The sequence below is a fragment of the Anguilla rostrata genome, chromosome 3 (genome assembly GCF_018555375.3).
Source record: "Anguilla rostrata isolate EN2019 chromosome 3, ASM1855537v3, whole genome shotgun sequence".
In the NCBI taxonomy this organism is placed as follows: domain Eukaryota; kingdom Metazoa; phylum Chordata; class Actinopteri; order Anguilliformes; family Anguillidae; genus Anguilla; species Anguilla rostrata.
Window position 1 is genome coordinate 6883776 of NC_057935.1, and position 12566 is coordinate 6896341.

The 12566-nt window shown below is 46.3% G+C and overlaps 1 protein-coding gene across 1 annotated transcript in view; it reads right to left on the reverse strand.

The window, feature by feature from the left end:
* The window catches only part of nrxn2b (neurexin 2b), a 655074-nt gene that overhangs the window by 331302 nt on the left and 311206 nt on the right, over positions 1-12566 (reverse strand). The window contains exons 10-11 of the mRNA XM_064325221.1: positions 5480-5641; positions 194-632 (exon numbers count right to left, since the gene is read on the reverse strand). Coding sequence (XP_064181291.1) covers positions 194-632; positions 5480-5641 — 601 coding nt within the window. The remainder of the gene's footprint in view (positions 1-193; positions 633-5479; positions 5642-12566) is intronic.

The window sequence follows — 12566 nt, forward strand, 5'->3', positions numbered from 1 at the left end:
TATTCCCTGTGTGTGATGTCACCGGCACCGCGTGATGTCGCCGGCACTACGTGATGTCATCGCTATTGCGTGATGTCACCGGCACCATGTGATGTCACAGGTACTGCGTGATGTCACCGGCACCATGTGATGTCACCGGTACTGCGTGATGTCACTGGCACCGCATGATGTCGCCGGCACCACATGACCTCACCTTTGCGCCCCTCCCTCTGGAAGTCCACGTGGCACCAGTCCCCGTCGTTGACCTTCTTGTTGCTGGTCTTGATCTTGATGCTGCCGGAGCCCATGTCCATGAGCAGGTAGAGGTAGCCGTCCAGGAGCTCGATGGCGAAGTAGTCGGTCTTGAGCTCGCGGCCTGGCCGCTGGTCCTTGGGGCCCTGGGGCCGCCCGTGGCTGAACAGCAGCAGGCCGCTGGGCTCGGTGGTGCGGAAGTCGAAGGAGATGGAGCCCGTCTTCTTGGTGTTCCACTTGGGCAGGGCGATGAAGGACGCGGCCGTCTCGAAGGTGACGGGGTCCAGCGCCGCCACGTCCTCGCAGCGGAACACCAGGTCCCCGTGCAGGCTGATCTTGGGGTCCCTGTCGATGGCCAGGCGGGACAGCTCCAGCTTGAAGTCGTTGTTCTTGTACACCACCTGGAGGAAGGGGGGGAAAGTAATTTCAGAATGCTGCACCTTATCTCACCTTTATGTTAGCCCTAGTGGTGACTGCATGCAACGTGCTAATAGGCTGTTAATAATTACCTCATCATAGTCATTGAAAATAGTTACAGAAGGCTCTACACCAGTGGAACAAGCCCATTTAAATTTGGTCAAATCGGGAAATTAATTTAAATGGATCGAACACTTCATGGATTGAAAATAGCCCGTAATGTTCTTCGTAAATCCTTCAGTCAATTAATTTAATTTCAGTTAGACGCCTGATTTGACTGAATTCCAACAGAACTGAGAATATAACTCCACTACAAATTAATAACCTACACGGACATAATGTTTTAAAGCAACACTGTGTAAAATCTCAGAAGGTGAACTCCTAAGAACTTTGTAAGAGTTTATATGTAGCCCCCCCCCATTCCCCCATATGCCCCCCAGCCCCCTGCCCGACCCTCAGCCCACTGTTCCAGGTGTCAGAATTCGGGGAAAGGAGTTTGGCGAGCGGCGGCCCTCCCGCCCTGTCTTTTTGGGCGATTGCAGATCCGCGCATTGACAGCATCGGGCTGAAGTGGGCACACTGGCGCCAGCGCAGCGATGAGAGGGCCCGCCAGATGCCATGGCAGAGGCGCCCGTCAAAGGGCCCGCTAACTGCCGCACGTGTGCATTCCGTTTGGAACGTGAGGGGGGGTGAACGTTCCGAACACTCCACGGGCAGGAAGTTCACCGACACTGAAAAGGAAGTGTCTCCCATTGATTTTGTCCTAAAATTCCGTCAGCTGCTGCCTCTTCATAGCTATGACACACTCATGAATAATTTATTTGATGGTGTAATTTCTCATTTGCACAATTGTTTTCTATAGTATAATTTTGTATAACAACTCCTTATAAAAAATAATTTAGTTGAGGGGGCCCTCACTGTGTATATGGTAAGCTAAAAATGCTTGTGTCGTGCACGTGTGTGTGTGTGTGTGTGTACATGAGCGCATGTGTGTGTGCGTGTGTCTGTATGTGCATTCGTGTTTGCGTGTGTCTGTATGTGCGTGTGCATTCGTGTGTGTATACATATGTGTGTCTGTCTGTATGTGCGTGTGTCTGTATGTGCGTGTGCGTTTGCGTGTGTATACGTGTGTGTGCATCTGTCTGTATGTGCGTGTGCGTTTGCGTGTGTCTGTATGTGTGTGTGCGTTTGTGTGTGTCTGTATGTGCGTGTGCGTTTGCGTGTGTATACGTGTGTGTGCGTGTGTCTGTATGTGCATTTGTGTTTGCGTGTGTCTGTATGTGCGTGTGCGTTTGCATGTGTATACATGTGTGTGCGTCTGTCTGTATGTGCGTGTGCGTTTGCGTGTGTATGTATGTGCGTGTGCGTTTGCGTGTGTATGTATGTGCGTGTGCGTTTGCGTGTGTATGTATGTGTGTGTGCGTCTGTCTGTATGTGCGTGTGTCTCTATGTCCTGTTTCTGCAGGGATGCGGTAGTTCAGACAGGCACAGTGGTGTGGCGCTGGATTTCATCTCCTGATCGAGGCAGATGCACAGACTGCTCCAGCGGGACGAGGCACAGGAAGGGGAGGACGGGGGAGGAGGGGTGAGGGGCTGAGATGGGGGGGGTGGGAGGAGGGGGAGATGAGTCGAAGAAATCAATTTTTAATTTGCCTGTCAGGATGGTAAAGCTGGTGCACCAACTACACCGGCCATGGAATTAATTAGACAAATGCCTGGAGAGAGAGGGGGTGGGAGGGGAGAGGGGAGCACTGGGAATGCGACAGGAAAGTGTTCGATGGATTCTGCTGAAAGAGGGGGAACAGGTCGGCAGGGGTTGAAGGGCAATAAGTAAAACTGAAAGGAAATGAAAAGATGCTGTTTTAAAGGGATAGTCGCTTCCTGGGTTTTTTTTTTTTTTTTGCTTGATATTATTTCAGTTTTAGCACATGTTTCTGATTGACCTCAATTTTAATGTTTATAAATGTGAATAAAGGCTATAAATCTAATGTGTATAGCCACTAAAAACACAGTGTCACCGTATAATCTGTTTGGAGTTATTTGAAGTGTATTGTCTTGCTCAAACCATAAACCCATTGATGGTCCTGCACTAGCTGCTGAAAAGCCAGCAGGTCCTTAGCTATTTCTGGATCTGAAATATGCTTCATGACACATGTAACTGTCTGGTCTGATCAAAAATACACACTCAAAACTGAAATAATACAAATAAAAACAAACTCCTGAAGCTGGACAGGTCTTCTTCCCCTTTATAGCAAAGAAATGTACTACAATACTAATATACTAGATATACTACGTGAAATACATTGTCGATATACTGCTAATGGCTTCAAAATAAATGAGGTTTGTATGTTAGGGGCAGCAGTGTAGCACGCTGGCTAGGGACCTGGGCTCGCTGCTCTGAGCTAATAGGCTAGAATCCCACTAGGGACGCTGCTGTCAATACCCTGGAGCCTGCTACTCAGCCTGAGCTGCTCATGTAAAATACCCAGCTGCATAATTGGACTGCATGTACGAGGATGTAAGCTGTGTTTAAGTTGCTCCCCAATAAGTGCCTTAAGATAGACGCCTGTAATTTAAACGCAAACAGATATTGCAATGTATTTCAGTTACACTGCTGTGAAATATATATTGCTTCTTATTTTAAGTAAATATATTCAGAATATATTGCACAATATATAATGTAGCCTTTTATGGATTTTCCTCTGCTTTCTTTTGTTTTTTTGTCTCATTCTTCTTTTTCATCCTCCCCTCTCTCCTCTTCTCCCTTGTTCCTGTCATTCTGTTAATTAATTAATTAATTAATTAATTAGTGTATTCATTATTGTGTATTTTAAAGTGCTTACACAACAGAGCAACAGCACATTTGATGAGAGGAGGCCAGACAGACAAGAAGCGGTCACACATATACTAACTAATTAGGGAAGGAGGAACAAGACAAGGCATGTGAAGTGTGCATATACTGCATATGGGGGGGGGCTGGGGCGAGGGGAGTTACAGCTTAAGTTTGGCGTAACATCCTGATCTTTGTTTAAACGAATGTCGCCTTTGCTCAAAAGATGATAAGAACTGCATTAATCATGCACCATTAGGAGACATTCAATGGAAGCCGGGAAAGAAAAAAAATTAAAACGTAATTATCAGCGCATAATTATATCTCGGTAGATGAGCAATAATTACAGAATTTATTTAAAAAAAGAATAATAGATGGATAAAAGTAATTGCTTATTTAATCAGAGCATCTAAGTATGAGACGTTAAATGGAAGCCCACCCCCACCTCCCAGCACACCACCCAGTCCTGCAGTAAGTCCTCAGCAGTGGAAGGATATTATACTCTAACTGGATTGTTCACGCCAGCGTGTTAGGCTGTTGCTCTCAGCCGCAGGGAAAAACACTTTTGAGCCAGGCAAATACGAACATTTAATTTTTAATTAATTCGTATTGCATTCGGTATTTCTGCGTCTGACTTTCAGCGTATTTACAAGGGTAGTGTCCCTGGCGCGACCCTCGAAGCTCACGTCCTCTCCGCTTGGATATGCAAGCGACGTAGGCAAAAGAAAAAACGCTCAAAATGGTACAACGCTGTCAACAGAGGAATAAAGTGAAAAGAGTTTCACGCAGGCACACACACACACACACACGCACGTGCACGACCACACACATATACACAAATCCCTGAATAATATATTGTGATAGATTTCTCCTTTTTGTCAAGGAAGGGATTTATTAACACACTTACGAGGCACTTTAACCGGTATCCTGAGTGGTTCCCATGGAAACTGAACAATGTGTGTGTGTAGGTGCTAAAATGCACGATGCTCTCTGCATGCAGAAAGTGTTACAGAGCTTATATATATATATATATATATATATATGTGTGTGTGTGTTTGTGTGGGTGTGTATTGCAAACACCCCAAATATAATACAATGATGCCGTGAAGACACACAAGCCCAGCCCTCCAGTGATAGTTCAGCTATTGTCAACAGTGACTCTAGTCTGAATGTCTGACACAATAAACTAGCAATTCCCTGCCCTCCGCGACCTCCACTCTACTTCCATGCTGGGCTGCACTTTTAGCATCACCGTGTTGAGTCTGCAGCCTGTGCGCTAAGCTGAGGAGAATGCTCATTTTCATCCATGACACCTCAGTGCGGGCTAATCCACGAGAACGAAGGCGTGGAAGGGAAGGCAGAGAGGGATCGTTGCTCCTCGGCACCCATGGGGTGGGGGGTGGTGGTTAGGCTGGGTGCGCCTGTTTGAGGTGCTATGCCCCGTCCCGTGTCTGCGAACCCCAGCGGAGAAGGGTGTGTGGAACTGCTTCAGCGTTCAGCAGGCAGCGGGAGCTGAGGTGTGGGGGGTGGGGGGGGGGGGGTGCAATTGGGGCATGCTGAGTCACTAACGGAGGCTAAGACTGAAGAGGGCGGGATCGGTCTTGAGCGGTGAATGAACCTGGACTGTGCCAGTGCCACCTGTGACTGGCAGACCTACAGAGGGAAGGACGATTGGCCATAGCCACGCCCAGGGAGGGAGGGGTTTCAGTCAGATGGGATTTCCGAGTGTCACTGCTCACCAGCGACTCCTGCTGGCCAGTCTAGGGCCTGCGGTCTGCTCATTAAAGCTACACACAGAGGTGCTTCCTCCATGTCATGCAAGTGTGGGCCTAGCTTACGGATTGCAGTGTGAAAGAAGGCAAAAGCTTTGTGCTTCTCTCCTATATTGATAGCAGAGGTTGCAGTGGCGAGCGTGGAATTCCTAATCGGAAGGGAAAATGGGGGAGGGGGCTGGGGGGAAATCACATAAAACTGAAAAAAATAGTCCAGAGGTTGACTCACATCCTTCAGACAGCCCATGAAGTTGTTGCTGACGGGGGAGCCGGGGAGGTCGGCGGTGTTGGGGCTCCCCCCGATGTAGAAGAAGTCGTCGGAGCCCAGCATGGTGTAGTCCTCCTGAGTGTAGCCAGTGGTGGTCAGGATGCCATCCACTGAGATGGTCACCTGTGCGGGCCAAACCCCGAGAAAGGGACAGAAAGAGAGAAAGAGAGAGAGAGAGAGGAGGAGGAACGGAAGAAGAAAAGGAAGAGGCTGGATTAACTGCAGGATTGAGGCGGGCTTGGCGTTTCCCTACTTCGAAACGTTTCCTCCTCCAAACACGACTCAGGAACGGGAGAAATCACTCACGAGTGCAGTTGCTGGGCTCAGCCACAGGGTGGCACTGCTTTTCATTTATTGTCGGTGCCAAAAAAAAGACTTTATTTCAGCAGCTTGTATTTTTCCTCGGCAATATGGACAATGTATTTCCCCTGACGTCTTAGACTGAATAGTTCTTTCCCTGAAATAGGCAGGTGAGCGGAGAATCATAAACTGAAGATGTACCGATGCTGTAATCCTCATTGCTGGAAAAACGCTAATACCGTCTAGCAGCACGACTTCACATCTAAAGAATAAATGCGTGGGATGGAAAGAGACAGTTTCTCATAATTTGTTTCACTGAACAAAGTTCCTTCTCTCCTGCATTAAGTTCCTGTCTGGCAAAATGTCTTTGATCATGAGCTGTGCAGGAATTGATAAATGATTGAGACTGAGTTAAGCTGACAGCACCAGAGGGATGTAAAAAAAAAAAAAACCCTGTTTTTCATTTCTTTATCATTTTGAAGGAATCCATCTCTCCCGGTGCTTTTAAAAAAGCTTCTAAATGCACTCTGAAGCGCACTGTCAGTTGTGCGTAGTCGCCAGGTGTAATGGAAAGCATTAATTCAAAGTACATTACGCTTTGCCTGAGCTGGAGTTATTGTTTTATTTCTAAGCGACACCGAAGAGTTCTTGATGTTGCTGCTCAACGGGGGAGAAAAAAAAATAAAAGAAAAAAAAAGATTAAAGGGAAGGGCCGTATTATTTGTGTAATGTCTGGGAGCCTCCCCAGCTGTATATGTGACAGGTATGAAAGTGTGACAGGCGAGAATATCAAGCGTATCGCCGGGTAGAAAAATAGCCTCCCTTGCACTGACTCCACCGTCTGTTTAGCTCTGGTAGTGATTTTATATTCAGCAGGGCGGGGGAGCGGGCATGAGTGTTGGCGGGGGGGAAGGAAACCTTACCTGCATGGAATTAATGTGAAGGTGACGTTAACAGTTCCGTTCAACTGATTATTCTGAGTGCTTAAGCGATACCGCTGATGAGATTTCCACCGGTTGCGCGGACGTCTCATTGTGCGCGCGCGTATGCTCGAGTGTTTTTTGGACGCGGATTGCAGTTTCCTCACATACCGAGCGTTCTCCACTAAATTACACTAACAGTCTTGGCTGAAGCGATGAAAAACAGCTCTCCGGCGTTTATTATGACATCTGCCGAGGCAGAGAAATGCGCGCACGCGGTATAAATATGCATATTTAGAGGCAAAAAAGCTAAATTACGCCAGGGCGCTCTTCATGCTGTTTCTCTTTCATGTGCGTCTTAACAGATGTCATTCCTTTCGCTGAATCTCGATTACGCATTCTTTTATTTATGATCGCATTACAGTTTGGAGTGCAGACGCTATTGTCCTTGCTCAAATTCGAGTAAACACTTATCTGTAAAATAGGGTTTAGACTTTAATGTTGATTGCAGCGTATTATTATCAGTCAAATAATTCCCGCACAGATGATTAGCAGCATCAATAAAGTAAAGAGAGGCATAATATCATCTCTCAAGAAATGCATCCTTAATGAATCAAAGGAATATTTCATGCTGGAGTTCTTTAACACTGACTAACAATAGCACTTTAATATCCCTACTGTGGTCCCATGCAACTGGTGGCTGAATGCTCTGATTGGGACTTGTGGAAATTAAAACCATTTTAGTGAATATGTTCTAAAAAAAAAAAAAAAAAAACCAGTCAACTGCACTCTGGAGGATTGTCACCGGCTGAGCGTTGTTGTTTTTGTTTTCTTTCTTTTTTTCATCTTTTGTGTCGTTTCCCGTACTTCCCTAAGTATAGGGCAACACATTTTTATGTCTGCTGTTGCTATTTGGGGAGGGGGCGGGGCACCGCGTGGGTAATACCAGTCGTGGAGATGTGGCTTGTCTCGAGAGGGTGGGAGAGAAGGGGGGCGAATCTTCACTGGCCAGCTTGGGGGCTGAGCTTTTGAACAGTTTGGGGGGGGGGGGGGGGGGTGAGGGGCCATTTTGTGCCGTGGGCGGTGGCGTCACTATTCAAGATGGTGGTCGCGTGAGCAGGCGTGGTCACGAGGCAGAGAGATTCGCCGGAGTCTTCGAATCCCTACAGAACAGCATCCTCCCATTGGCTGATACACCTTGACTGGCAACGTCCGGTCCGGTCACAAGGTCTTTACATTGGTGGTGAAGGTGGATTTGGGGGCGACAGTGAATTCATAACAAAGATAACGGATAAGACGCAGCACTTATTTAGAGGCAGACCTGTCGATTTGGATTGTTGCTCTCTGGGCAACTGAAGGCCTTATCTGGCATCGTTACTAAGCGTAATAATGCTCGTTCGAAAGATGAACTCCAGCCAACTGCCAGCCACCTGAGAGGACTCTGGGTATTGGACAAACAGTGAAAGCCGGGTTTGTGATTGGCTGTCTCATTGTGGGCAGGGCCATAGGCCCTTGGCAACGTGTGTTGGTTCGGGGTGCATGTGGTCAAAGATCAAAGCTCTTCGGAACACCATAGAGACTCACGTCTGGCACATGTGATAAAAGGGTAACCTCAGAGCACTCGAGCCAAACTCTCCTCTAGCCCAAATCCCGTAAGACCGCTGTACAGACCTGCTGCAGGTGAGTGCTTCCCAAAGACAGGGCCTGGGGACCCCCTGGTGTGAACACTCAGGAGAAAGGGTTCCCAGAGGCTCCCCTGTGTCTCCCTAGAGGATCCCTATTTAGTTCAAGGGTTCTCTGTCAGGCAACACGGTTCAATCGGAGAGCATAAAGAACTTAAAGGGTTCCCCTATGGAGACAAGCCAAAGAAGCCTTTTTTCCTGAGAGTTTACAATGATTTTTGCAACTGCCATAATTTTTGCTGCTTAAATAGATCTTAACAGGATGTAGGTTTGGCTTATTTGTTTGAGCTTTGATCCCATCCGCAAATGGGATGAAAACCAAGACACGGGGGGGGGGGGGGGGGGGATCAAATACAGGAACTCTATGGGTTCTGCACAGCACGATCACATACCAACCGCGGGACACCGTACCTCCACACACCACGTGTGTGTTTTGCACAAGAGACCCCAAAGATGGTCCGAAGCTTCCCCGACCTTCTTTGAGCTGAGCACGCCCCCCAGACGAGGGAGGGGAGCCAATCAGGCGCGACCGAGACAGTGATTTACAGAAGCATGCAGTTATTTACCTGCTGAGAAGGGAAGCCTGCAGACGTTGTCATCCTCCAGAACCAGAGGGTTGAGCCAGATTGCACTGCTGTTACGTCGCCAAGCCTTCAAGACCAAACACCCTTTTAACACTCATAGACTCTGAGCTGGAACAATCCATCGCTGCGTGAGGTATCGCAAGCTTACCAACAAGCCAGCGCACGTGAATGCCGTATCAAAGTGCCGTATATAAAAATCCTTGTCAAAGCACAAGGGATAAAAAAAAAACCGAATACACCCTTTTTTCGCTTTCCAGGGGGTGTCTGTGAGCCCCAACATGAATGTGCAAAGAAGGGCACGGGGTTCGGGAACATGCTGTGATGCCTGTAACTCACATATCCCGGCGGTGCTTTGAACTGTGACACTTGCGCCCTTGGGCTACAATCAATCGCATTTTTACATGGAGAGTCTTCCCTGGCTGTGATCACGCATTCTGGCTTCTCCCAGCAGGCTCAGCTACATGCTCTCAGTAAAAAACCCACGAGCGAACATCCTACCACATTACAGAGAGAGAGAGGAATGCATACCTGCAGATCCACACCACAACCTGGACAAACCCACCTGCATGAACTCCCCAGCCATAGTCACATACACACACACACACACGCGCATGGGCACACACAAACAGCACACAAATGCACACACACGGGCACACACAAACAGCACACAAATGCACACACACTCACACACACACACACATGCTGGGGAGTTCTGCCCGCACAGAGTGAGGCCAATTCAGAGGCTTTCTGCTCGAAGGAGCTGGCAATGCTGTCAGAATCAGTCTCTCACTCACACTCCTCTACAGACCTTCTCAGGATCACTGCCTTGGCATGTGTGCCCTTTTAAACAGATCGACTTAAGCTGGGAGACAGCTCTGCCTCTCGAGCGCGTCTGCTTTTGATTGACTTCCTGCAAAGGGATCCTCTCCAGCACCGCCTCGCCATGAGACTGCGTGTGTGGCACTGAGGCACAATTCAGCCAAACCCGACACAACAGCAGCTACAATCTGCACTCGGGCAACGGATAAACTCAAAAACCATGTCACGAAACACACTCGATTTCAAGTTCTTGATTTGACGTGACAGCGATTATTGAATTTATAACAAGAAGATAAGGGTACAGATGGGAAATAATTAGTGGGACTAATACGTGTCACATGGGGTGGCACCACAGTTCATTGGGTGGCACCCATAACAAAGAAATGGCCTGCCCGCCTGTCATCGCATCACATGACATGTGACACTGTCGCATTGTGACATCACATTTTTAGCTCACGAGTCCGACTGTTTGTAACTTGTGCTACACCCTTCATCCAGCCCCGTGACCAGAATCACTTTAGTGAATATCCGGCTGCATTGAGAACATCTGCACAAAGTGAGCAAGACGTGCAACCCAGGGAGATTAACATACGGCTTTCCTTACAATGTTGTGTTTTTGCAATTATGTGAGTAATTACACAAGCAGGCCGAGGCCTAGGAAACGACATCGGTATATAAATGTGACATCAACAAAATGAGTTTGCCCCTTTTAACATAAATCTGTGACAACTTATTTTCCAGCAGCCGTGACACGCCGTGACCTGCTACCGAACGAAGCCGAAGAGGCTTTGTTAGCGCTTTAATGTGAGGTCAGGTCCACGGTTTAATGGACCTCACGAACTTCCCAAGGTGCTTATCGTTAAGAAGAAAGGATGTCCTCTGGCGCCTTTGTGTACATCTCACCACTTCCACAAATTATCCTCTCAAAGTCCCTTTATCTAATAATCCCCCCCAGTTCAACGGGCTAAGTGAGTCTTTTATGCCGCCAACCTGGCTGTTGTACGGCTAACCAGAAAATGGCTGCCATTCAGCACATTGAGTCACTTTGATCAGTGATGAACCACAACCCCCTTCTGATGAGTCTGAGCAATCTAACTGTGTTAGCAAAGGCACGTGCACCGAAGGTCAATCATTATAATTAGTCAAAAAAAATCAATGCATAGAAAATGTTCAGAAATTATTGTGGATGTAAAAATTGCTGGTTAAAAAAAAATAAATTCATTAACGTTTTCTTTAAATAACTGTATGACCTACACTGACTGAATCAGGATTGCAAGCCTGCCCGATTGCTATCATATTGTTCATCGTAGTACCATCACAATTGCTATCATACTGTTCAGTGCAATAGCATCCAGTGCCATACCATTATGCTCTGCTAACAGACCCTTCAGTCTGAAAAGAATGCTGCGCTTCAAGGTATTCCAATAGTATTATAACACTTCAACCCACTGTCACAACACCCCAAACTGTTGAAAACTTTTGAAAAAAACAAAACAAAACAACGACAAAAAAAAAAACCCTCCAATCTGATGAATCACTGACCTTAACTAAAGGATTCCCACAATTAATTTCATGTGGTAGTAGCCCGCCCAGGCAATTCATATCATTATTCAAAACTATCATTTCCTGCTGTCGTTTTTACTTTGCGTAGCTGATAATACTGTGTGTGCTGCAAAGCTCATCTAGAGTCGTGAGGAGTTCCTCTGCTATTGGATCCACTCTAAAATGCATTGCATTCACCCAGAGAATATTCCCCAATTCACTTCCACCATCATTATTATACAGCGGAACCTTAGAATTAGCTTTGCTTCACAGAGAACCAAAGAATTGCTCATTACAACAGTGTAAATATATGAAGGCATGAGCAGTAAGCTTAAAATAACCGGGTAGTGAACACAGGAAGAAAATGGAGGACAAAAAAACCACAAAAATTGAATGAAATGTGAGGAAAAATGACAGAGACAAAACAAAACAAAAAAAATTCATTTCAAATAAATACTTATTTTGAAAGATGCGACTGGATGAGATGAGACCAAGCAATCAAACAAATGGAACTGTGGTACAAGCAGACAAAAGACAAATGGCAGCAATAACTGAGATCAAATCATAACAAAATGATAAGATGATAGGAATAACTGCATTTCAAACATCAACAGGGCTGCCTTTAATGCAATTCATTTTTCCTTTTCACCTTACAACCACATCAGTTCGTTTCCTTCCTCGTTTTTTTTTTTTGTTCCTCTAGGCCTTTGGGGCTCGAGCAACATCTTTACACAACAGTTCAGAAATGGAGCCTCATTCCAAATTGCAGCCACACCCCTAGACACCGCCTAAGTGTTTTTGACTGTTAGTTGGTTCTTGTGAAATTCAATTTTCACCTGTTTTGGCGAGCCCCCCCCCCCCCCCCCAAGACAACTTGCACCCTGTGTTTTCACAAAAAATAAACATTAGCTGAAACATTCGCTTAAAATTAAATTCAGCCAAATTTACATACTGTATCAAACTGGAAATATAAATTAATTTTAATTTCATGAGTAGCATAGAACTCAGAGAATTTGTCTGGGTTGAAATGTCAAACACAAGTAAATTAGTTCTTAACAGCTTGTTCATAAATATTTGGTCAGGTGTTTTAATCAAAACGAACACTCTGTCTGCGTATAACTTTCTCAGATTTTGCAGCCAATCAAGGACTAGAATATTGATTACCCAAAATTCCCTCATAATCCACGAAGAACCGTAATTC